The sequence below is a fragment of the Notolepis coatsorum genome, assembly GCF_963971535.1.
Source record: "Notolepis coatsorum genome assembly, chromosome: 2".
In the NCBI taxonomy this organism is placed as follows: domain Eukaryota; kingdom Metazoa; phylum Chordata; class Actinopteri; order Aulopiformes; family Paralepididae; genus Notolepis; species Notolepis coatsorum.
In genome coordinates, this window is record NC_140166.1 from 98,087,185 (window position 1) to 98,114,379 (window position 27,195).

Below are 27,195 nucleotides of genomic sequence, written 5' to 3' on the forward strand. Positions count from 1 at the left end.
ACATTAAAAAGCATATACACATAATTAAAACATTTATTGCAGTAGCTGTATACCTGTAAGTAGTAACAAGGATTAATTGTTTCAATATCTATGATGTCAAACACACCCCCACAACAAACAAACATACTGCGTTTAGCAAATAACTCTTGACTCTTTATACTGTGACAGAAAATATGAAAGTGCTTTACAAACCGAACGTCTCCTTAACAAAGTATGTCCTTCTCAACAGAATGTAGAATATGACACAACATAATTGTTAATTTTTTAAAAGCTATATATTTTTTTTTTTTTTTTTTTTGCATGCTTTTTCCATTGTGTGTAATTTGCCTTCCATGCTGTCGACTAAAAGGAAACCTTGTGACCGGTGAGGAATGACTGATTATCGCTGGTGGTCGACGTATTGTACGTGCCTCTCCGTAGTTATTATTTTTTTGTTATCTCTTCCGTCTAATGATGACAATATTTTTTGCATGTACGTATTTGTGTGATCATCGCGTCTGAAAAGTTTTGCCAAACATTCATTGCATAAGGCATCTTGTTATTGGAAAGATTATTCTTGGTAGCCGACATGTTGGTTGAAATTACATGACAACTCTCTCAGTGAGGAAACTTCATGAAGGCACAGTGATTTAAGTGGAGAATGAACCTCTTTTTTTTCTTGCATGTGGAAAATAATGGTCTGTATGGAAATAATATATGGATATACAGTATGTTATTAGTACTACCAAGGAACTTCCCCTCAGTTAAACCACAATTTCAATAAAATGTACAGTAATGAGATCAAGTTAGATAAAACATTTAGCCATTTACAAATATATTGCTGTTGAACCATGTGGAATAACTTTTTCAAAATCCGTTTTCTAGAGGAAAGAGCTTTTCATTTGTATAATGTAGCTATCGAGCATCGACATATTTTGTACAAAATAGTTTTGGAGAAAAAAGAATTGCCTCAGACGAAATCGAAAAAGCACAGCTGTGGGCAACATCAATGATTTTTACTGGTTTAAAATTTGACATCACCCATAAGACTCGTTGAAAGTATAGGCAAAAGCTATCTCCATTCACCAGTTGCTATAGTTTCACCGGATTTCTTAGATCTTTGCCCGCCGTCCAAGATCCAGAGATTGAAATCTGTGATGACGATCAACAGCTATGAACACTCATTCATTGTGGTTATTACAAGTACGTGATATCGGTTAATAAGGTCCTATTTACAAAACTCACAGACAATGACAGGAATAAACAAGTGTCCACTAACAAGTGTCATCAGAACGAACGCTTTCTTTAAATAAAAACTCAATTTTTCTTTGATTGTGTTGATTAATATAGTCCGGAACAACTCTAGAACAAACCACATCACAATATTGGTATATATTGGTCAGCCATGATACGTTTTTTTTAGTTTTTTTTTATTCGTGAAACTCTTCTTGCGTTTTTTCTTCTGTCTCTGACGTTCCTCTCCCTCTTCCCTTTCCGTTCAAAGCGAAGCGAACAGTGAACGTTAAACTCGAGGAAATCCTTCGGTAGTTTGTCAAAAAAAAAGAGAGCTTTCCTCTCAGGCTGTAGTGAAAGGAGCTGAATCGTAGCCTACAGACACAGCAGAAGCACTAGTCTAGTGACCTACAGTAGTACAAGGAGCTATCACCACACTGCAGAAGCAACGACGTCTGTGGAAAACAAAGCAGGAAAAAGGGGGAAACTAAAGCGGATAGGAACTCATATTAGTTGCTTTGTGTATTTTCCGTGCCCGAGTGTGCGAGGGGACTCCTCCTCGCGAGCCGGTAAGTAAGAGACAAAGTGGCTCTTATAGCTGCTGCTCCTTGGGGCTGTCGGGGCAGGAGGTGGGCTGGTAGGACTTCAGGCTCGCCAATGGGATGTCGGCCATGTGGCTGCCGCTGCCGCCGGGGGTGAAGTGTCCCTCTCCGCTCCCGAACTGCTTCCTGTCCCCGAACTGGTCCGCCCGCCCACCCTCGTTCTTCCAGGTTCTGGTCAGGGTGTGCCCGTTAAGCAGTTTGTCCTTGGGCCCCCATTCCCTCTGGGAGCCAAAGCTGGTCACGGGCGACTTGGGCTGCTGCTGGTAGGTCCCCAGCGTCGGCGGCATCCAGCAGTTGTCCGAGTGTCCCAAGACCAGGCATTCCTGGGTGCACATCTCCGTGGCTTCCACTAGTCCCCGTGGTCCCAGCGGTCCATCTGGAAAAGACAAGAGGAGAGGAGAGTGAGACGAGATGAGAGGAGAGGAGAGGAGAGGAGAGGAGAGGAGAGGAGAGGAGAGGAGAGGAGAGGAGAGGAGAGGAGAGGAGAGGAGAGGAGAGGAGAGGAGAGGAGAGGAGAGGAGAGGAGAGGAGAGGAGAGGAAAGGCGAGTGATACGAGGGTTCGTTCAACAACAATGATACATGTCACAGGATGTGGTTATGTGGTTATGTACTGGATTTCAGAGTAAAATCCCCCTGTATGTTCAAGAACAAATTAAGTTTGATTAAATTAGATGCAGTTGTATTGTTATCATGCAGAACAAGTACAGTGCAATGACAAGTAGTTTTGGCATCCAACCAGAGTGCAAATGGAATATACAATATTATACAACGGCATGCAAATTTCTCGATTCTGATTGGCTGAAACAGTCCATTTACACGTATGTATTGCGATCAGTCCACCAGTTTCCAACTGGTTAAGTTTAGGCCCTCTACAGTAGGTTTAAAAAATAAATAAAAGAATAGGGCGAAGAAAACGTTTTTTTCCTATAGGGCAAAGAAAACTTTTTAATTTGTTTTACCTACTTTCTATAGAAGCATCTAAGAATGAAGTTCTATGGAAAGTAAGTCTGCATTCCCTTAACAATTGTGTGTATTGAGCCGTACTGTATTGTACCCATTCTGCATCTGGTAATACATTTTTCAATCAATCATTCCAATAATACACAGTTGGATGTGTTAGTTGGTTGGATGCACTTCAAGCTGCTTCCACATGAGGCAACTTCTCTCAATCATTCCAATAATACACAGTTGGATGTGTTAGTTGGTTGGATGCACTTCCGATCTGCTTCCACATGGAGGCAAATTGTCTTTTTTGTAGTTGTGGGAACTACTTTTTCTGGCGGATGGTTTTTTCAATAAATCTTCGATTAATGTGTGTTTATTGTATAGAAATAAGGTTGGATGAATGTGGCAGTTGTATAAAAGCTTTACACCACTTGCAGTCGTGATTTGTGAACAATAAACCATGCCTAGGGGGGTCTAACGACCACCCCTAGGCATGGTTTATTGTTCACAAACCACTCCTACGCGTGATGTAATGCTTAAATATACAATGTACAGGTGATTACACTGGGTATAAAATACTACTAGAGTAATAGTGTAATAGAGCAAATCAGATGTATGTACAGAGTTATAGTATTATTATGTACAGTGATACAGGTATAAAGACACTATGGTAGTAGTAAGTCATACTGGCCAGCAGCATAACTAGTAAGTGTAGGTAAGGGACATAATACAGATATAGATATAGTATCTACAGATATGTAAAAAGGATTATATGCTTTGCCACAAACGTATGTCACAGGATGTGATTATGTACCGGATTTCAGAGTAAAAGTACCCCCGGTACTGGTACAATTTTCAACTACAAATGTGTTGCAGATTAACCAAGCAGTGAAACAATGTTTATGTTAGATTTGTGATCTTGGACAGTTCAGTTCAAGTCAATATCTATAAACACTGTTATCTGTCAATATCAACCAGGATTTGTCTCTTTATGACACCATCAGTAGTCGTATATATCTCTTGTGTTCAGCTCGGGGAGAGACTGGTTCATATTCACCACTCGACACTGAGCAGTACAATATTACTCAAAAACAACCATGTGCATTATATTTTAGCGTGGATTTTCAAAGCCTGTTCTATTTCACTGATACATTTTTTCCCCAGTGAGCATTATGATATTTGTTGCATGGCTCTATCTCGAACCCTTGCACACATACATACACACACACACACACACACACACACACACACACACACACACACACACACACACACACACACACACACACACACACACACACACACACACACACACACACACACACACACACACACACACACACACACACACACACACACACACACACACACACACACACACACACACACACACACACACACACACACACACACACACACACACACACACACACACACACACACACTCACACATACACACTCACACACACAGGCTCAACGTGAACTGTATTATGCTATATAGGGAAATTCAGATGGTTATGGTGCAGAAAGCAAACACAATAAGCATGAAAAGCATTCAAGTATAAATACAGTATCCAATATGAAACTGCCCCCCCCCCACTCAACAACACACACACACACACACACACACACACACACACACACACACACACACACACACACACACACACACACACACACACACACACACACACACACACACACACACACACACACACACACGCACGCACACACACACACACACACACACACACACACACACACACACACAAAATAAAAACAGTCCCTTGTCCAAAGAAGGTCCTACCCATTATTGCAATAATACCCTTAACCAAAAATAAATTTCAGTCTTTGATCATATCATATATCAACTTCGCAAAACTGTTGATTTTATTTTGTGGACAAACAAATGACTTGGATAGCTAGTTAATTTAAGCTTGTTGTTAAACATACTGTCTGCAAACCATACACAGGTATCCCTGCTGACCAGACTGCTAACCTCCAAGGTCGTGTCTACAGTTTAAAAAAAAGATATTCCACGTTATCATAATTCAAATCCATTTACGGTAGGGTATAGGGCTTTTTCTTTTGGCAAGTGAGAGCAGGATAATAATGGACTTTTGAGGTGATGCCTTTGAGTCAGACAGGAGTTCAACACAACAATGCCTCAATAGTCAATAGCCATAGTCAATAGTTCAATAGTCAATTGTTTTGAATAATTTCGCATCAACATTGTCATGGCCGGGTGTTGAGAAAAGAGCGTATTACGTAATCCAAGTGTTTCTTCAGCATGTTGCCTGAATCCATGCCTAGTTTTTCATCTGCTGGAAGTCTGTTTACTTGTTGAGGCCAAAAGATTTTGAAGTGTCTTGCGTAACCTATTCTGCAGTCACACTGGAGATAGAATACCAATGCCAACGTACAATGAGACCAGAGAATAAAGAAAGAAACAAACAAACAAATAACTGTGTAGCCCTCAGCCTAGACAGGTTTTTGAAAATAATAAACTATATTGCATGTTTGGTTGACATAACGGTACCCTGTACGAGGCACTGTGGCCTGTGAGGAATAGATTGCACTATGGTTATATCATTTTAAACCCAGAGAGCTCATCCAAATTGAGGTTATCCAGCTTATAAAAAGCCACTTTGATACCATTTCTACTTTTTAAACTCCATTCCCTTCGATGGCAGTTATCGCAGAGTGGAGCTCCCAGAGCGAGGCTTGAAACACAAACCATCACACACTCTGTTTGCACGTTTGAGAGAGACACATCAGTTGGTGTGGCTTCATATTACTGCGTTTTGCGTGATACCACTATTCTGTTCTTTGGATATACTGTATATTCAAAGTGGAATATACTGTTTGATTCATATTTAATTTAATTTCAAACCTTTATTTCAACCCCTGAGACACTGAGGTTACCCTCATTTACAGTGACGACGAGCTTACAAAACAAAGACATAGTTATCAGTAGATTCAGACATACAGTATAAACAATACAAATATGTTAAGATATATTGTATTATGTATATATATATATTGAATCCATATTTTGTTTTATTCTATTTTAGAAAAGGCCCATGTGGTTCCACTGTACTCTATGTATTTTTATTTGCTGCCATTCATCCAAACGTGAGAATAAAAAGACCAGCTTTCCCCGACACCCGGGACAAAAGTGAAGGTTGGGTCCTACTGATGACTTAATGACTGTCCCATCCTGGATAAGTTCTCACTGGGGCCCTGAGGAGCCACGACTGCTGTCCTGGTTGTCCCAACACGACAATGGTCCTCATTCTCGAACAGACATAAGTGAAAGTTACCAAGAAATTCCTTTGTAACTTGATTGATGAATTTATTCGGCATTCTCGAACGGCTTCATTGTAAATTCGTTGTAGGATTTATGTAGGATTTACGAACTCGAAAAGGCAGTCGTAAGTTGGATGTAAGTCAGATGGATACATCTTGATATTTGTCTACTCTAGTGTATTCATTAGATGGGTGAAATCCTCTTTCAGTGTCTCTGTGCCCGTTTTCTTAGGCAGTTAGCCCCGCTGGTATGCGCACCATTAGCGTTAGCCGCACTTCTAGGCCTCTGAGATGATTATATATATATTTTTTTGCATTCGACTAAGAGGTTGGCAGTCGACTACGGCTCCTTTCGATCGATTAGTCGACTATTCGACTAGTCAAGGTCAGCCCTATACTAATGCAGTCCATTACCTATCTACCTGTAACCCCCCACCCCCATGCTGCTATGATACCGGAATTTCCACAAGGGGATCAATAAAGAGGTCACATACTGTATCTCTGTGCAGGGCAAGCAAATACCCAGAATCAATAGTTCATATACTGTAGTGTTGCCTGTATACTTTTTCTTTATCCGACATTTCCTGATGCTGGTGTGTTGACTTTGAATTGAATGTGTTGTATTCAAGGCTTGCAACGCGCATATCATCGTCCAAAACACAAGGGATTGAAAATATTTTCCCAGAGAGTTAATGTAAAAAGGAGAAAAGACTTGAGCTACTTCACACAACAGCTCATTTGCTGAGATTCTGTAGCGACATGACCCTGCAGGGTACATACGGTGTAGGTCTGTAGGACAGTGTGAATTGATGTAATTGTCCTTTAATAAGAACATGTCGTCTCGCCCCTCGATGAACACAGAGTTCAGCCTTTTAACCATCAGGAACCATTTTCCATGTTCTGATTGCCACCAGGCCTCAGGTAAGTGTTGGACTGGAATCTCTCTCTCTGTCTCTCTCTGTCTCTCTCTGTCTCTCTCTCTCTCTCTCTCTCTCTCTCTCTCTCTCTCTCTCTCTCTCTCTCTCTATCTCACTCTCTCTCTCTCTCTCTCTCTCTCTCTCTCTCTCTCTCTCCCTCTCTCTCTCTCTCTCTCTCTCTCTCTCTCTCTCTCTCTCTCTCTCTCTCTCTCTCTCTCTCTCTCTCTCTCTCTCTCTCTCTCTCTCTCTCTCTCTCTCTCTCTCTCTCTCTCTCTCTCTCTCTCTCTCCCTGGCCTGCATGGTGTGGAGGAGTCCATCCCACTAAGTCCTTCCCATAATAATGGGCTTGTGAGGAGCCAGGCTGAGCCCCACGTTATCATGGCAACATGACACGAATAATACAGGAATAATACCTGATGCCAGGCTGACAAATCTACCAAATTAGATTGCGTGTGTGTGGGGGGGGGGGGGGGGGGCATGGTTTGAGGGTCCCGTGTTGTTTTCACAAGTATTCAGTGTGTGAGCGGAGCAATTTTATAAACAAGAGGGGAGGTATGTGAAAACAATCACACATCCTGCGTACTAAAAACACTGAAACCTGCCACCACTGCCGTTTAATTTGTTTGTGATCACAATTTACACGTGTTTATACGTGTTGTTGTTGTCCACACAGATTTACTGCTGCTGCTCGCACAGGTGTTGTTGTCCACAAGGACATTATTACTGCTAGGGCGCTGCTACTGCCAGACCTATCTTCCTACACTGAGATTGCCTTTGATAATGACCATCAATAATATAATGTGTTGTCATCCATCCTTGATGAGTGTCTGAAAAGTGTTTTTTCCTCGTTCAGAGTGAGATAGAGAGAGAGAGAGAGAGAGAGAGAGAGAGAGAGAGAGAGAGAGAGAGAGAGAGAGAGAGAGAGAGAGAGAGAGAGAGAGAGAGAGAGAGAGAGAGAGACACACACACACAGACAAAGCTACTGCCTTCACCTAATGTTCTGTTAACTCATTATCATAATATAATTATATCCTGCTATGACTATATAGAACACATATACTATAGTCTATTATACATGTCTGTGACATATTGTGCAGAAATAAAAACTGAGACTATAGTGAAAGTATAAAAGTATAAAACCAGGCTCTCATTATGTTATGGTTAAAGGTTAAAGAACCGAGATAATTTGAAGCCTCTGGAACGATAATTTAACATTCTAACATCTGGCAGCACTGTGTCTCATGAAGTAAAGACCTAAAGCAGAAGGGAAGTAGCCTCTCTGCACGGTGTGCCAGGTCAAGCACCTTGAAGCAGATTTGAAGCAGGAAGCCAGTTTTTTTTAAATTAGATTAATTAAAATTAATCTTTTGTGTTTCATCTCCTGTGAATATTCTTGCTTTATTGTGTCTGTTTTGTATTTGTAAGATTGTTGTTTCTGTAAATGAGGGAAACCAAAGAAACATACGTTTTTTAATAAATGCTTGCACCTCAAAACATATTGATTTGACTGATTATTGATATAATCTTGTGTAATCAATTGGCTATTGATATGACTTCATGTCCGGTACACAGCAGACATACATGACTCTCTGAGCAAGAATGATCAGTTCTTTCTTTTGTCTATTTAACAAAACACATCAATTTACTCATGAATCAAGGCTAATTTCCACACTTCTATTCCCCTGGTGAAGTCGGCATGACCATTTGCATACAGATTGGGACAATCATGTCCCGGTGGGCAGAATGGAACAAGCAGGCTATTCCTGTCCCTGCAATACATACGTGCCTCCTGGTGACATTACTCATGGCACCAACCTGTTTATGAAAACGATCGCTAACTTAAAATGCATTCGTACGTCTTCATGCTTCACATATCAAACCGCTGTTGTGATATTTACTGTTTCATTTCTGTATCAAACGTCTATTGATTACTGTCGAGATATGACACGTTTAAAATGTTGTCAAAAATGGGCGACCGTCTATTGATTTTTTAAAGAGAGGAAGTTAAAGAGTTAATGAGTTCAATAAAGACAGTAGAGGTTGAGAACCTTCTTGTGACACATCACAATCACACACCTAGTGATTTGGTTTGACTTTACAACTGCAAACACACCAGCTGTTGTTTTAAATTGTCTGTTTATACTATGTGTTTAACCATGTTTTATTAAAATTTTATTTTGTATTTTATTTTATTATTATTAATAAGTCCTGATTTTTTTTAACTATGTTTTAACCCTGTAGCACTTTGGGATCCTAGTGAACGAAAAGTGCACTACACATACAATTTCAATCAAGTACGGCTATTAGCCTATGTGATTATATTGACATGAAGGCCAAACCACAGCATTCTCTTTTAATACCGGAGGAGAAATAAACACAATTAAACCGTAAACATGATAACAGTTCGCCAACGGTATACCTGATGTGCACGGAAAGTAGCCGGCTGGTGGTTATAACCCTACGACAGAAGTCACTTGGGGCTGGTTTTCATTCCTACAGTTAAGACTTCCCACCATATGGCAGCTACTGAAAGCTATTAATCACATTTGTCAGCGACAAGTTAATGCCTCCTTTGGTCAAACCTCCCTCCAATTGGCTACTCACAGCAGTTGGAACGAGATGTAAAATACTTGCTTTTAACTGTAAATAGTCTGTTCTGCTTCATGTATTACATACCTTGTACTTGTATTTGGTTGTTTGTTTGTTTGATGTGTGTTTAAATTATTTCCCTTACCTCTGTGATGTATGTATCATCTGTCTCTTTTTAATTTGTTTGTCTCTTTTTCCTATTACCCTTCAAGAGGTCCTTTTGTCCTCTCACCAGGCCGGCATTGTAAATAAAAATTTGTTCTTAATTGACCCCCCTGGTTAAATAAAGGTTAAATAAAATAAAATAACCACTGTATTTCATATCTAGACTAAATTCCTCAAACGACTGAATCATCGTTCCATTCACTCCTGCAGTCCCTGTAGAAATGGTCAGTGTAACCTACGCAACCAAGACAGTCTGAGAAGAACTTTGCTGAAGCCTGTAGACAAAAGCTAAGCCGACGTATCTATCCACTATGACTAAGAGGCTTTTCTTCCAAAGCGTTAGACAATGCAGGAAACATCTCGTACTTTCTAATTTCACAGCGGATGTCTATCATTAACATGTTGTTATGAATTATGTGTCACATCACCGTGAATGTGTCTCCACATTTTACACAAAGCATCTGAGCTGTTATTCTGCTTCTAACCATCACTTTTAAAGAGCTTCTGAAGGCCAAAATGCTTGAGAATGAGGATGTGGTATTTTCAATTGTGTGTGTTTTTTAAAGCGTATTATGCACGCGCATTATGTTTTGAGTGTGTTTGTTGTTGTGTGTGTGTGTGTGTGTGTGTGTGTGTGTGTGTGTGTGTGTGTGTGTGTGTGTGTGTGTGTGTGTGTGCGTGCGTGCGTGCGTGCGTGCGTGCGTGCGTGCGTGCGTGCGTGCGTGCGTGCGTGCGTGCGTGCGTGCGTGCGTGCGTGCGTGCGTGCGTGCGTGCGTGCGTGCGTGCGTGCGTGTGTGTGTGTTAAGATAAGATAAGATATTCCTTTATTGATCCCCTTCGGGCATCATAGCCGCATGGGGGAGGGAGGAGGGGAGGTACAGGTATGTGCAGGGTAATAGTAGAAAGACATACATATGGGCAATGCAATTTAATCTGAATATAAAAATTTGAGGACAAATAAACAGTGTAAACAATATAATTACATCTGAATATAAAAATATGAGTACAATATTTAAACAGTATACACAAGGGTGATGGTCTGTACCCTAACTGGCATAATGTACGTCATACATTGCATATGTATATGGTATGTATTTAGTCATACGTTGCATATGTAGATGGTATGTATTTAGTATATATTATTATATATTTATATGTATATTTATATATAAATGTATTTACTATATAAATGTATTGGATTGTACATATAATTAACAATAGAATAAAAGTATATCATTTGTGATAAAAAGGGGTAGGAATTTAAAAAAGTGTATACTGTACTTCTTCCTACTCCTTTTTCGAACAGGGTAAACTATGATTTGTTTATCTATTTCTCTTTTTTATTATCTTTTGTATATGTCAAATGAACAGATATATTTTAGTTTTTATACTTGTTTGAAAATATAAATATTTCATTAATTCATTAATTCATGAATGTGTGTGTGTGTGTTTATGTGTTCCTGGTGTAGTTTTGCATGTATGTATTCAGACTGTGTGACTCAGTTTATGCAGTGATGCGTTGCCCCAGTTTCTCTCCTCCGCTGTCTTGTCACAAGGTTTGTCTGCCGATGACCTGCTGTAAGGTTTGGTTCTTTCCCCACCACGGGCTTCTTGAAGTACTGTGATGATTGGTCCGCTGCTCTCCCACTCGCTCTGTTCCTTTAAGCCTACTCGCTCTGTTTCCAATTGTTTTCTGTTAATCATTGCATTCCCCTATTCACACGCTTCTTCCCAGAGACGTCGTTGATTGGTTCTCCCCCGTCCACACGCTTATCAATCACATCCCTCAGCTGTCACTGCTTGTCAATTAAGCATTCCCTTATTATTTATACCCCGTTTCCCCATTCAAGTTTTGTTGGATCGTTTTGATATTTCAGTTGCATTCGCCGTTCCTGCTGCCTGCTGTTGTTTCCCTGTGCTTTGCCTCCAGGATATTCAAGAAGCATTCCTCTTGGACACCCTTTCCCCGAGGCGACGCGCTCGCTCCATTCTGTTCCAACGCTCTTTACGCACAACGCCTGGGTGAGTTTTTTATCACTGTCTTTGATCCAATTCCGTTTTTCGTGTGTTTATATAACACTGAAGATTTCCAGCTTTTTATCAGACAGTCACTCACCCAGCGTTTAGCCTTTTTTGGATTGTTTCATTGGGATAATATTTTGGCCTAACATCTCCCACTGTGTGTTTACACACCGAAGATATTATCACATTGGATTTGTATTTTGGGACTTCGCTCACAGTGTTTATTTTGCACCGAAGATATCTATCACTTGGGATTGTGTTTGGAACGTTACTCACAGTGTGTATTTACACCGAAGATTCAGTCACTTGGATAACTCTGTTTTCGGTTACAAGTCACCTCTCCTGTTCACCTGCTCTGTTCCACCTGCACTCTGAGTTAACTCGCTCCCTCTCTCTCTCTCGGTCCCGCAACCACCTCGGAGATTCTGCCGAGAGAAGTCGGCAGAGCGGCTCTGACGTCAGCGTCTGCTTCCCCTGACTACCATCCCGGGAGAAGCTGCAGAGCGGCAACATTCATCCTTGCTTGTATTCCAGTCTTTGTTTGAACTCTTCCCAGTCTGTGCTGTTTATTTAGTCTTAATAAACAAGCCCTTGTTTTTGGCAACTCTGAATCCTACTCTCTTGTGTCGTTGCGTTTGGGGTCGGTGTCAAACCATAACATTACGATCCAACCAATATGACGACCCCAGCCGACACAGAGAGAGTCGTCACCTTGGGCATCGAGGGGGTGGTAAGGCGTGCCCTACGCTTCCATCGCACTCCAGGCAATGTACCCGTTCATCGTTTCTTTGTCCCCAACGCAGTCCGGTCCCGGGTCCTCCAGTGGGGCCATACCAGCCGGTTCGCCTGCCACCCGGGCGTTCATCGCACGTTCTCCTTCCTGGCTCGTCGATTCTGGTGGCCCACCATGAGGAGCGACGTCAAGGAGTTCGTACTGGCCTGCGCGGTCTGCGCCCGCAAGAGAGTCAGCACAGCAGCGGCAGTCCAGTTAGAGTCAGCCAGGGAACACAGCCTACAGCTAGATGCGGCTGCGGCAGCTGTACTGGAACTCAGGGAGCAGGTCCAGCTTATTCAAGGGTCCCTGGCCGCTCTGGCAGGACAACAATCTGGTATTCTCGTTCAGCTTCACACGCTGTGCGACACCGTTAACGCTTTACTTCCCTCACTTCCTTCAGGAGCATTCCCCGCAGCCCCAGCAGTTCCCACGCTTCCCGATCCCGCACCTCGGGAACCCCGTCTCTCCCACGGCTGTTCGACGGCAATCCCGAGGAGTGTGCCACATTCATCATGCAATGTGAGTTGGTTTTCCGTCATCAACCAAGTCGATTCACTTCTAGAGGGGCCCAAGTGGCCTATATGACAAACTTTCTTTCAGGCCGGGCTGCCCAGTGGGTCACTTCCTCCTGGGCAATGGATGCAGAGTTTGTTTTCTCCTATCCAGACTTCGTGGCTGAGCTCCGCAGGGTGTTCCACCATCCAGCCCGTGGTCTGGACCCTGGAGCCCGGTTGGGTACCTTCCGACAGGGGAGCGGTGGGGTAACTGACTACGTCCTGGAGTTTCGACTGGCGGCGGTGGAGAGTGGTTGGAGCGACCCAGCACTTCGCCTAACCTTCATGAGGGGGCTCAGTGACGCAGTCAAGGACCAGCTCGCGACCCGGGAGGAGCCTAACTCCCTCGAGGACCTGTTCAGCCTCGCCATTCGCATCGACGGACGCCTCCAGGAGAGAAGACGTGAGAGAACCCGACGGGGACCCCCAGACGTACCCCCAGACGTACCCCCCGAGGACCACGACCTCGAGGAGGATTTCAGTACCCCAGACGTACCCCCCGAGGACCACGACCTCGAGGAGGTTTTCTGTACCCCAGACGTACCCCCCGAGTACCACGACCTCGAGGGGGTTTTTGTTGTGTGTGTGTGTGTGTGTGTGTGTGTGTGTGTGTGTGTGTGTGTGTGTGTGTGTGTGTGTGTGTGTGTGTGTGTGCGTGCGTGCGTGCGTGCGTGCGTGCGTGCGTGCGTGCGTGCGTGCGTGCGTGCGTGCGTGCGTGCGTGCGTGCGTGCGTGCGTGTGTGTGTGTGTGTTAAGATAAGATAAGATATTCCTTTATTGATCCCCTTCGGGCATCATAGCCGCATGGGGGAGGGAGGAGGGGAGGTACAGGTATGTGCAGGGTAATAGTAGAAAGACATACATATGGGCAATGCAATTTAATCTGAATATAAAAATTTGAGGACAAATAAACAGTGTAAACAATATAATTACATCTGAATATAAAAATATGAGTACAATATTTAAACAGTATACACAAGGGTGATGGTCTGTACCCTAACTGGCATAATGTACATCATACATTGCATATGTATATGGTATGTATTTAGTCATACGTTGCATATGTAGATGGTATGTATTTAGTATATATTATTATATATTTATATGTATATTTATATATAAATGTATTTACTATATAAATGTATTGGATTGTACATATAATTAACAATAGAATAAAAGTATATCATTTGTGATAAAAAGGGGTAGGAATTTAAAAAAGTGTATACTGTACTTCTTCCTACTCCTTTTTCGAACAGGGTAAACTATGATTTGTTTATCTATTTCTCTTTTTTATTATCTTTTGTATATGTCAAATGAACAGATATATTTTAGTTTTTATACTTGTTTGAAAATATAAATATTTCATTAATTCATTAATTCATGAATGTGTGTGTGTGTGTTTATGTGTTCCTGGTGTAGTTTTGCATGTATGTATTCAGACTGTGTGACTCAGTTTTTGCAGTGATGCGTTGCCCCAGTTTCTCTCCTCCGCTGTCTTGTCACAAGGTTTGTCTGCCGATGACCTGCTGTAAGGTTTGGTTCTTTCCCCACCACGGGCTTCTTGAAGTACTGTGATGATTGGTCCGCTGCTCTCCCACTCGCTCTGTTCCTTTAAGCCTACTCGCTCTGTTTCCAATTGTTTTCTGTTAATCATTGCATTCCCCTATTCACACGCTTCTTCCCAGAGACGTCGTTGATTGGTTCTCCCCCGTCCACACGCTTATCAATCACATCCCTCAGCTGTCACTGCTTGTCAATTAAGCATTCCCTTATTATTTATACCCCGTTTCCCCATTCAAGTTTTGTTGGATCGTTTTGATATTTCAGTTGCATTCGCCGTTCCTGCTGCCTGCTGTTGTTTCCCTGTGCTTTGCCTCCAGGATATTCAAGAAGCATTCCTCTTGGACACCCTTTCCCCGAGGCGACGCGCTCGCTCCATTCTGTTCCAACGCTCTTTACGCACAACGCCTGGGTGAGTTTTTTATGACTGTCTTTGATCCAATTCCGTTTTTCGTGTGTTTATATAACACTGAAGATTTCCAGCTTTTTATCAGACAGTCACTCACCCAGCGTTTAGCCTTTTTTGGATTGTTTCATTGGGATAATATTTTGGCCTAACATCTCCCACTGTGTGTTTACACACCGAAGATATTATCACATTGGATTTGTATTTTGGGACTTCGCTCACAGTGTTTATTTTGCACCGAAGATATCTATCACTTGGGATTGTGTTTGGAACGTTACTCACAGTGTGTATTTACACCGAAGATTCAGTCACTTGGATAACTCTGTTTTTGGTTACAAGTCACCTCTCCTGTTCACCTGCTCTGTTCCACCTGCACTCTGAGTTAACTCGCTCCCTCTCTCTCTCTCGGTCCCGCAACCACCTCGGAGATTCTGCCGAGAGAAGTCGGCAGAGCGGCTCTGACGTCAGCGTCTGCTTCCCCTGACTACCATCCCGGGAGAAGCTGCAGAGCGGCAACATTCATCCTTGCTTGTATTCCAGTCTTTGTTTGAACTCTTCCCAGTCTGTGCTGTTTATTTAGTCTTAATAAACAAGCCCTTGTTTTTGGCAACTCTGAATCCTACTCTCTTGTGTCGTTGCGTTTGGGGTCGGTGTCAAACCATAACATTACGATCCAACCAATATGACGACCCCAGCCGACACAGAGATAGTCGTCACCTTGGGCATCGAGGGGGTGGTAAGGCGTGCCCTACGCTTCCATCGCGCTCCAGGCAATGTACCCGTTCATCGTTTCTTTGTCCCCAACTCAGTCCGGTCCCGGGTCCTCCAGTGGGGCCATACCAGCCGGTTCGCCTGCCACCCGGGCGTTCATCGCACGTTCTCCTTCCTGGCTCGTCGATTCTGGTGGCCCACCATGAGGAGCGACGTCAAGGAGTTCGTACTGGCCTGCGCGGTCTGCGCCCGCAAGAGAGTCAGCACAGCAGCGGCAGTCCAGTTAGAGTCAGCCAGGGAACACAGCCTACAGCTAGATGCGGCTGCGGCAGCTGTACTGGAACTCAGGGAGCAGGTCCAGCTTATTCAAGGGTCCCTGGCCGCTCTGGCAGGACAACAATCTGGTATTCTCGTTCAGCTTCACACGCTGTGCGACACCGTTAACGCTTTACTTCCCTCACTTCCTTCAGGAGCATTCCCCGCAGCCCCAGCAGTTCCCACGCTTCCCGATCCCGCACCTCGGGAACCCCGTCTCTCCGTCCCACGGCTGTTCGACGGCAATCCCGAGGAGTGTGCCACATTCATCATGCAATGTGAGTTGGTTTTCCGTCATCAACCAAGTCGATTCACTTCTAGAGGGGCCCAAGTGGCCTATATGACAAACTTTCTTTCAGGCCGGGCTGCCCAGTGGGTCACTTCCTCCTGGGCAATGGATGCAGAGTTTGTTTTCTCCTATCCAGACTTCGTGGCTGAGCTCCGCAGGGTGTTCCACCATCCAGCCCGTGGTCTGGACCCTGGAGCCCGGTTGGGTACCTTCCGACAGGGGAGCGGTGGGGTAACTGACTACGTCCTGGAGTTTCGACTGGCGGCGGTGGAGAGTGGTTGGAGCGACCCAGCACTTCGCCTAACCTTCATGAGGGGGCTCAGTGACGCAGTCAAGGACCAGCTCGCGACCCGGGAGGAGCCTAACTCCCTCGAGGACCTGTTCAGCCTCGCCATTCGCATCGACGGACGCCTCCAGGAGAGAAGACGTGAGAGAACCCGACGGGGACCCCCAGACGTACCCCCAGACGTACCCCCCGAGGACCACGACCTCGAGGAGGATTTCAGTACCCCAGACGTACCCCCCGAGGACCACGACCTCGAGGAGGTTTTCTGTACCCCAGACGTACCCCCCGAGTACCACGACCTCGAGGGGGTTTTCAGGGAGTCCAGGGCTCAGGTCTTTCCGCCTCGCCGGCCTTACGACTGTGCCATCGACCTCCGCTCAGGGGCTCCCTTTCCCGGCGGCCGCCTCTACAGTGCTGACCGCCCTGCCCCCTCCGTGACTGGTGGGTTTGTTCCATCCCGAGCCGCGACCGAGGAGGAACCCATGCAGCTGGGACGCAACCGCCTTAGCCCGGCCGAACGGGAGTCCAGGCTCTTCTCCGGCCGTTGCCTCTACTGTGGCCGGGATGGACACCGTGTCTCCAATTGCCATGCCCGGCCAAGAGGACCAGGCTCGCCGGGACCCCGGGAGATCCTGGTGAGTCGTCTTTCCTGTTCCCCCACCCGTGCACCACCCAACCGTCTGGCGGACGTCACCCTAGCCTGGGCGGACCAGCGGGCGACGGTGGGTGCACTCATGGACTCTGGTGCTGATGGGAGTTTCATGGACGTTGGGTTTGCCACCCGGGCCAACATTCCACTTGAGGACTTCGAGAGGCCCTTGGAAGTCTTCGCAATGGGTCATCGCCGCCTGGCTGACGTCACTCAACGCACCTGTCCAGTCCTTCTCACCGTTGCTGGTGACCACGTTGAGAGGCTCCAGTTTTTCGTCACCAGCTCTCCTCTTGTCCCTGTGGTCCTGGGCAGGCCCTGGCTCGCGCTGCACGAGCCCCACATCGCCTGGTCCTCCGGTACCATCAAGGGGTGGAGCCCCTCCTGTCGTGCCCGGTGTCTTCGGGTGCCGTCCAGCCCCCTCACCGGGTCTCAGTCCCCGTCTCCGGCCTCCCTCGCCGGTCCTCTGTCCCCGTGCCCGGCCTCCGCTGTCGGGCCCCAATCCCCGTCTCCGGCCTCCCTCGCCGGTTCTCTGTCCCTGTGCCCGGCCTCCGCTGTCGGGCCCCAGTCCCCGTCTCCGGCCTCCCTCGCCGGTCCTCTGTCCACATCTCCGGTCCCCCTCTCCGGGCCTCTGTCTTTGTCCCCCTCTCCAGTGCCCCTGATCGCCGGCTTCCTTGGGTCCCGTCCGGGCAGGCCGGGGCCGAGTGGGTCGCCGGGTGGCTCCCGTGGAGGGGGGGGTACTGTAAGGTTTTGTTCTTTCCCCACCACGGGCTTCTTGAAGTACTGTGATGATTGGTCCGCTGCTCTCCCACTCGCTCTGTTCCTTTAAGCCTACTCGCTCTGTTTCCAATTGTTTTCTGTTAATCATTGCATTCCCCTATTCACACGCTTCTTCCCAGAGACGTCGTTGATTGGTTCTCCCCCGTCCACACGCTTATCAATCACATCCCTCAGCTGTCACTGCTTGTCAATTAAGCATTCCCTTATTATTTATACCCCGTTTCCCCATTCAAGTTTTGTTGGATCATTTTGATATTTCAGTTGCATTCGCCGTTCCTGCTGCCTGCTGTTGTTTCCCTGTGCTTTGCCTCCAGGATATTCAAGAAGCATTCCTCTTGGACACCCTTTCCCCGAGGCGACGCGCTCGCTCCATTCTGTTCCAACGCTCTTTACGCACAACGCCTGGGTGAGTTTTTTATGACTGTCTTTGATCCAATTCCGTTTTTCGTGTGTTTATATAACACTGAAGATTTCCAGCTTTTTATCACTCACCCAGCGTTTAGCCTTTTTTGGATTGTTTCATTGGGATAATATTTTGGCCTAACATCTCCCACTGTGTGTTTGTATTTTGGGACTTCGCTCACAGTGTTTATTTTGCACCGAAGATATCTATCACTTGGGATTGTGTTTGGAACGTTACTCACAGTGTGTATTTACACCGAAGATTCAGTCACTTGGATAACTCTGTTTTCGGTTACAAGTCACCTCTCCTGTTCACCTGCTCTGTTCCACCTGCACTCTGAGTTAACTCGCTCCCTCTCTCTCTCTCGGTCCCGCAACCACCTCGGAGATTCTGCTGAGAGAAGTCGGCAGAGCGGCTCTGACGTCAGCGTCTGCTTCCCCTGACTACCATCCCGGGAGAAGCTGCAGAGCGGCAACATTCATCCTTGCTTGTATTCCAGTCTTTGTTTGAACTCTTCCCAGTCTGTGCTGTTTATTTAGTCTTAATAAACAAGCCCTTGTTTTTGGCAACTCTGAATCCTACTCTCTTGTGTCGTTGCGTTTGGGGTCGGTGTCAAACCATAACACCTGCACTCACATCACTCATCGAGTCGCACCATATCACCTCGTGGACAAACTGAGGATGAAGACGGCCCTGGACAAAGGCAGTGGGGGGTTCGGCTGGTTATTAATGTTCTGTGTCAAAATTCATGCCAAAGTTTGCTCTCCCCCTTTTGTGTTTTTGTTTGATCGTATTATGTTTTAGCAGCTTTTAATACTGATCATGTTTTAGATGAAACTGCTTTTAATACTCTCTACTTTTCAGTTGAAACTGCTTTTAATACACTGCTTTTAATACTCTCATCGTTTCAGTTGAAAAAGCTTTTCTTTATTAAATCTTTTTATTGATATTTTTCCCCCTCCTTTTTCCTCCGATTTTCTCCCATCCCAATGTTAGTCGTTATGCCAATTCCCAATCCCCTTCCTGGTCGCTGCGCACTTACCCCCCACAGTCGGTCTGGTAGAGTAGAGGCTATCACGTACTTCCTCCGACACACGTCTAACCAATCAACCGCTTCTTTTCACCTGGCAGCGCGGACTCTCACTGAGAGGGTGTAACGTGTGGAAGGATCACACTACCCCCCTTAGATCCTATCCGCGCTGAGCAGGCGCCCCGACCGAACTGTAGGAGTCGCTGTTTACAACGACCCGGACCCACCCCTCCAGCTTTCCCACCCTCTAATACAGCCAATTGTATTAGTGTGAACGGCCAGCCAAGCTGGTGACAACGCCGGAGCTATGAGCTGGATTCGAACAGGCGAATCCAGCGTGTTGAAAGAGCTTTTAATACTCTACGTTTCAGCTGAAACTGCTTTTAATGCTCTCTACGTTTCGATTTAAACTGCTTTTAATACTCTACATTTGAGCTGAAACTGCTCTTAATGCTCTCTATGTCTCAGTTGAAACTGCTTCTCTAAATTCTTTTGCTGAAACTGCTTTTAATCTATTTTGGCCAATCATATGTTATTGTCCTGCCAAGAGAATTAACAATTCACCATGAAATACCATGAATATGTGATCTTTAATTTATTCTTTGCAGATTTTGTGATTAGCTTACCAGAAAAGCTGTTTACATACCATCTCTATTTAATTGACCGCAAATCTGATTTTGAATAACAACAACATTTCAGAATGGAACTCCACAAATTAGATGAGACGTCGAAGTACAAAATAAACTAGGAAATACATTTACAGTAAATGTATTATTACTAAATAAATTGCAAAGGGTGCCAATACCTTTGACTGCATCTGAAGGAAATACCTTTGGGTCGAGTCCCTCGTTCGACCCTGATTTAACAACATCATCATGTAGGTTACAATATATTACATTCATTAGATTCATAACACACACCAGCATGTTACTACTGTTGTTGTTGTGTTTGAGGATAGCTTGTGGTTTCTCATTACTAAGGCAGGTTTCTCCTTACACACAGACACACACACATGCACACACATACACAAGTAAATAGCCAGTGGCTGAATGTTCCATGCAGAACCCCAGAGTGCTTTAAATAACATAGAGGCACAGGTGCAGGGGAACGGAAGCAATTCCACGATTCTGTTGGTGCTGATTTTAGCTTACAGCGCTGTACAAATGTTGGCAGTGTCTGCAGAGATGGATATCTTATAGATAAAGATACCATTAGAGTGTTTCCTGACGGAGAATCATTAAGATCTGGTGCCGGGGCAGTTCTGTTTTAAAACCGCCGCAGCTGTGGAATTAGTTTGAGCCGCGAGCGAAGAGAGAGGAGGGAGAGTTGCTGTAAGACGGGCGTTCTCACACATGAGCGCTATCACACCTCAGACCCAGCCCTCCTACTCAGTGTCTAAAGATAAGATCTGAGAGGTTAGAGGGAGGGAGAGGAAGGTAGGAGAGAGTGCTTTCTTTTCAGTCTATTGGCCGTCACTAATGAGAAAACGGCCAGCTAATTAGTAGCGCTGTGCGCTGCCTGTGTTGATGTGTCATGCCCACGCCAAGCAACCTGCAGCCTTCAGAGTAGTGAGGAGGAAGGGATGGAGAGAGAGAAGGAAATACTGTGTCTGTGTGTGTCTGTGTTAGTAGCACGATACACTGATACTACTGTAGAAAGGTATCGCCATACCCAGCCGTTAAAAACAGTCCAATACTCCATTTTATTACTATCAATACTTTTAGAATATCTTGGAACTGCTCATAGCGGAGTCTGGATGGAGTTACGTTTTGTTTTCCAAAACTATATATATATTCCAGTACTTTTCCTGACTCTGAATCTGAATCTGAATCTGAATCTGATGTTCTAGGTTTTTTGCCGTGGTATGGTTTTAGAACAGGTATTGTGATACTTAGGCTGGTATCAGTATCAAAGTAAAATGTTGTATATTGTGTGTGTGTGTGTGCACGTGCAGAGAGGGGTGTCAGTTGTGTCCATGACTATGTTATTAAGCCCTGCCCAGATGTTGTTATTGGCAAATCAATAGCTTTGTTTTGGTCCAGCATGAAGCATCAAAGTGCAGTGTCTCCAGCTGCCACTCAAATACCCGCAAGATGAGACAAGCAGCTTCATTTTAAGTCGTATCGATAATCTGAGGGTTTTCCTCTCAGTTTCCTCCCTGATTCATTAATATACAGACAACTAAGGAGCTGCAAACATTACTGGAGGTGCCGTGCATTATAAACACTATCATCCATATTCACTGAGTGAATGCTAACACCTTGCCTCTGTGAGCACATAGATATATGAAAGGGCGAGGAGGTAGAGAGAGATGAGGAGGTAGAGAGGGAGATGAGGAGGAGAGAGGGAGATGATGAGGTAGAGAGGGACATGAGGAGGAGAGAGGGAGATGAGTAGGTAGAGAGGGAGATGAGGAGGAGAGAGGAAGATGAGGAGGTAGATAGGGAGATGTGGAGGAGAGGGGGAGATGAGGAGGTAGGGAGGGAGATGAGGAGGAGAGAGGGAGATGAGGAGGAGAGGGGAGATGAGGAGGAGAGAGGGAGATGAGGAGGTAGGGAGGGAGATGTGGAGGTAGAGAGGGAGATGAGGTGGTAGAGAGGGAGATGAGGAGGAGAGAGGGAGATGATGAGGAGAGGTGGAGATGAGGAGGTAGGGAGGGAGATGAGGAGGAGGAGAGGTGGAGATGAGGAGGTAGGGAGGGAGATGAGGAGGTAGAGAGGGAGATGAGGAGGTAGAGAGGGAGATGAGGAGGAGAGGGGGAGATGAGGAGGAGAGGGGAGATGAGGAGGTAGGGAGGGAGATAAGGAGGAGAGAGGGAGATGAGGAGGTAGGGAGGGAGATGAGGAGGAGAGAGGGAGATGAGGAGGTAGAGAGGGAGATGAGGAGGAGAGAGGGAGATGAGGAGGAGAGAGGGAGATGAGGAGGAGAGAGGGAGATGAGGAGGTAGAGAGGGAGATGAGGAGGAGAGGGGGAGATGAGGAGGAGAGGGGAGATGAGGAGGTAGAGAGGGAGATGAGGAGGATAGGTGGAGATGAGGAGGTAGAGAGGGAGATGAGGAGGTAGGGAGGGAGATGAGGAGGAGAGAGGGAGATGAGGAGGTAGAGAGGGAGATGAGGAGGAGAGAGGGAGATGAGGAGGAGAGAGGGAGATGAGGAGGAGAGAGGGAGATGAGGAGGAGAGAGGGAGATGAGGAGGTAGGGAGGGAGATGAGGAGGAGAGGGGAGATGAGGAGGTAGGGAGGGAGATGAGGAGGTAGAGAGGGAGATGAGGAGGTAGAGAGGGATATGAGGAGGAGAGAGGGAGATGAGGAGGAGAGAGGGAGATGAGGAGGTAGGGAGGGAGATGAGGAGGAGAGAGGGAGATGAGGAGGTAGGGAGGGAGATGAGGAGGAGAGAGGGAGATGAGGAGGTAGAGAGGGAGATGAGGAGGAGAGAGGGAGATGAGGAGGAGAGAGGGAGATGAGGAGGAGATAGCGAGATGAGGAGGTAGAGAGGGAGAAGAGGAGGAGAGGGGAGATGAGGAGGTAGCGAGGGAGATGAGGAGGAGAGGGGAGATGAGGAGGTAGGGAGGGAGATGAGGAGGAGAGAGGGAGATGAGGAGGAGAGAGGGAGATGAGGAGGTAGAGAGGGAGATGAGGAGGAGAGAGGGAGATGAGGAGGTAGAGAGGGAGATGAGGAGGAGAGAGGGAGATGAGGAGGAGAGAGGGAGATGAGGAGGTAGAGAGGGAGATGAGGAGGAGAGAGGGAGATGAGGAGGTAGGGAGGGAGATGAGGAGGAGAGAGGGAGATGAGGAGGTAGAGAGGGAGATGAGGAGGTAGGGAGGGAGATGAGGAGGAGAGAGGGAGATGAGGAGGTAGGGAGGGAGATGAGGAGGTAGGGAGGGAGATGAGGAGGTATAGAGGGAGATGAGGAGGTATAGAGGGAGATGGGGAGGTAGAGAGGGAGATGATGAGGAGAGAGGGAGATGAGGAGGAGAGAGGGAGATGAGGAGGAGAGGGGGAGATGAGGAGGTAGGGAGGGAGATGAGGAGGAGAGGGGAGATGAGGAGGTAGGGAGGGAGATGAGGAGGAGAGAGGGAGATGAGGAGGTAGAGAGGGAGATGAGGAGGAGAGAGGGAGATGAGGAGGAGAGGGGAGATGAGGAGGAGAGGGGGAGATGAGGAGGAAAGGGGAGATGAGGAGGTAGGGAGGGAGATGAGGAGGTATAGAGGGAGATGGGGATGTAGAGAGGGAGATGAGGAGGAGAGGGGAGATGAGGAGGTAGGGAGGGAGATGAGGAGGAGAGAGGGAGATGAGGAGGTATAGAGGGAGATGGGGATGTAGAGAGGGAGATGAGGAGGAGAGGGGAGATGAGGAGGTAGGGAGGGAGATGAGGAGGAGAGAGGGAGATGAGGAGGTATAGAGGGAGATGGGGATGTAGAGAGGGAGATGAGGAGGAGAGAGGGAGATGAGGAGGTAGAGAGGGAGATGGGGATGTAGAGAGGGAGATGAGGAGGAGATAGGGAGATGAGGAGGAGAGGGAGATGAGGAGGAGAGAGGAAGGCATTGGATGTTCAACAAGGCACAGAATTGCAGTGACGGTTTGAAACGACTGCTTTGCACATTCGAGAACACAGGTCTGCGATGGGAGTAAAGGCTATCTGTGTCAGAATAGTTACGCTGCTGAACAGAGCAACGAGCTAACAGCATGCCCAGGAGAGACGCATTATGGATTCTCCCCAGGGCTCTCTTTACAGCCAGGCGTCGGCTTCTCAACGCACGCTCACCACACCGGTCCCACGGGTGGCATCAGCGAGGAGCGGAGAAGAGAGGAGCGGAGAAGAAGGGATGAGGCTGGAGAGAGAGAGAGAGAGAGAGAGAGAGAGAGAGAGAGAGAGAGAGAGAGAGAGAGAGAGAGAGAGAGAGAGAGAGAGAGAGAGATTCCAGTCCAACACTTACCTGAGGCCTGGAGAGAGAGGAAAGCACAGAGCGAGGAGGAGAGGAGAAGGGATGAGGATGGAGAGAGAGAGAGAGAGAGAGAGAGAGAGAGAGAGAGAGAGAGAGAGAGAGAGAGAGAGAGAGAGAGAGAGAGAGAGAGAGAGAGAGAGAGAGAGAGAGAGAGAAAAGCAAAGAGTGAGGAGGAGAGTGTGCATGTAAGGGTGGTTGGATGTGGGAGACAAAAAAAGCCAGATGGCAGAGGGTGGAGGAGAGCGAAGGTGAGATGGGTAGACTATGTCGACACTCAGGGACCATCAGCATAACGCTTAGAAGAAAATACCACGTAACAAATGTATTAATGCGAACGGAAATTCAAATCTATTCATATACTAGCAAATGAGACCGGCTTTCAATTTAACCCTTTTATTGAAGAACTGAAATTATGAGAAAATATTCTTATTGTCTTTCACTATTATGTACCTTACTACTATGTACTATCCCTATATTACTACCTGCTATGCTAATATGTCTATACTACTTTCTATTATGTACTATGTTACTAACTTACCATCTTTAGATAATCAAGTATTCAACCTCTACTGTCTTTAACTATGAATGAACACAACTCTAACTTACAGTACCATCTTTAGATAATAAAAAGTTAATCTGAAAACGTCACTTTATGGTTCTTTGTCTGAGGTACTAGATTTGAAATGTTCAACCCCACAAAGGTCTCTTAACCCTTTCACTACCACACTACATAAGGTTAACCCTTTACTATCACACTACAGATGGTTAAACCTGCTGTCATGCGGCAGTGAAAGGGTTAACCTTCTGTATTGTCACAGTGAAAGGGTTAACCATTCGGTAGTGTGGCAGTACCAGGGTTAAATACATCCCTCTCTCCGATGGAACCTGCATTAATTACTCTTTTTAAAGACTCTTTTGAAATCAGGAGTGGAAAAAACACAAAACCGATGCGTCTCTCCGAATTTGGCGACTCAAGCTCAATTCTCCAACTTCAGTTACAAGGTGCAGACAAAGCAGCCAATTAGGGTATTTGGCAACCAAAAGGAAATAGACTGATTAAGATCATATGAAGGGTTCTGATTCATGATCACATCTGAGGGTAAATTCCAACGATGAAAGAAAAAACCTCCTCCATGACTCGGAAACGGAACGATATCGTCATCATATTGAAGGTCGTTCCAAAGCCCTGCTGTAGGAAAGACATAGAGCCAGGTTTCCTCACTCGTCTCCTCCGGTGGAGGGCATGCGAGATCTCTGACGTTTGAGATGTATAAACCTCCTCCCACAAACATATCTTCAAAGCGGCACGTGAGTGAATGAGGATGTTCCACTTTTTCTGACACATTTTGTTTGACCTCTTCTCCTCCTCCTCCTCGCGCCTCTTCCTCGTTTCCCCTTTCACTGAGGAACCAAAGACGATCCGGGAGGAAGAGCGTGTGTCTTGATATTCAGAACGAACCCTGAGACTTTTTCATGTCGAAAATTGTTTCAACTATTCGGTATGTTAGAACTCCGCTGCCAAGGTTGTCACCCGCACCAAGCCCTGGCAGCGCATCACCCCCACCCTCATCCACCTCCACTGGCTCCTGGTCAAGTCCGATATCTCATACAAGATCCTCATCCTTACCTACAAATCCCGCCATGCCCCCCAGTACCTATCTGACCTCCTACACTCCTTCCTGGAGGCTGTGATACTCAGACATGGATCTGCTCTCCATCCCCCACACCCACCTACAAACCTTTGGGGACAGAACCTTCAGCATGGGCCCCCCACCCTCTGGAACTCTCTCCTGGCTGAGATCCTCTCTGCCACATCCCTGGACTCCTTCAAGATGGCCCTGAAAACCCACCTGTTCACGAAGACCTACAGCCTCTAGTCGTCTCCCTGTCATTTATTGTCATTATTGTTTATATAGTTTATTCCTTATGTGTCTTTTTTGTTGCATTGTAAAGTGTCCTTGGTTTTCTTGAAAGGCACTATATAGCAAGGTATTATTATTTTATTATTATTTATTATTATTAAACTTGATATACATATTGTGATAAACATGTAAATCCTGTAACTTGACTTTGCAACATTGGTTTGAACAGAGCTGTGGAAAGATGTGGACTCTCTACTCTTCCGTACTATTCAATACAGAAGTTAAGCAATTTTTCAATGCATCTCGGAGGGAAATTCGTCTTTGTAGTTTGGACATCCTAATATAGACCTATGGTGGAATTTAAAATATTTAAGGACGCAGGTCTCCAGCTGGGCTTCTCACCATGAGTGTGTTAATTATCTAAGACTGCGGGTTTAAGATCTCTGCTTGGTATGTAATCGACAAGGTGTTGCAGAGTAATCTGCCTGTGATGTTTTTAGTGAAGCACCTTCCTTGGCGAAGGGGGGATTCTAATTTGGCTGACTGGTAAATATTTTGTTTCCCACAGGAGACCTAAGGATTGCGTCGCCAACACGACTGCCAGGCATTTCCCTTTTGTTAACTGGCGAGTAGTTGGTTTAGTACCTTGGGACCCGGGGTGGGTTACATTTACATGGATATCGGGCGGTCGGGTGGCGTAGCGGAGATTGCGCTCGTCACCAATACAAGAGGCTGCGGTCTCGACTCCCGGAGTCAGCATTGCCTGCGGCTTGGGCCGATCGTCATACTAACTCGTTTGGCTGAGTTAGCGGGAGGGAAGTCGTGGTATGGCGCCTACAGGTCAGGTATGGGCGCCTGCTCAGCGAAA

The 27,195-nt window shown here is 46.0% G+C and overlaps 1 protein-coding gene across 1 annotated transcript in view; it reads right to left on the reverse strand.

Annotated features, from left to right (window-relative positions):
* Positions 1 to 1,804: 1,804 nt before the first annotated feature.
* Positions 1,805 to 27,195, reverse strand: part of pcdh9 (protocadherin 9) — a gene marked incomplete at both ends in the record, with an annotated part of 483,718 nt that continues 458,327 nt past the window's right edge. The window contains 1 exon segment of the mRNA XM_084308255.1: positions 1,805 to 2,190. Coding sequence (XP_084164381.1) covers positions 1,805 to 2,190 — 386 coding nt within the window.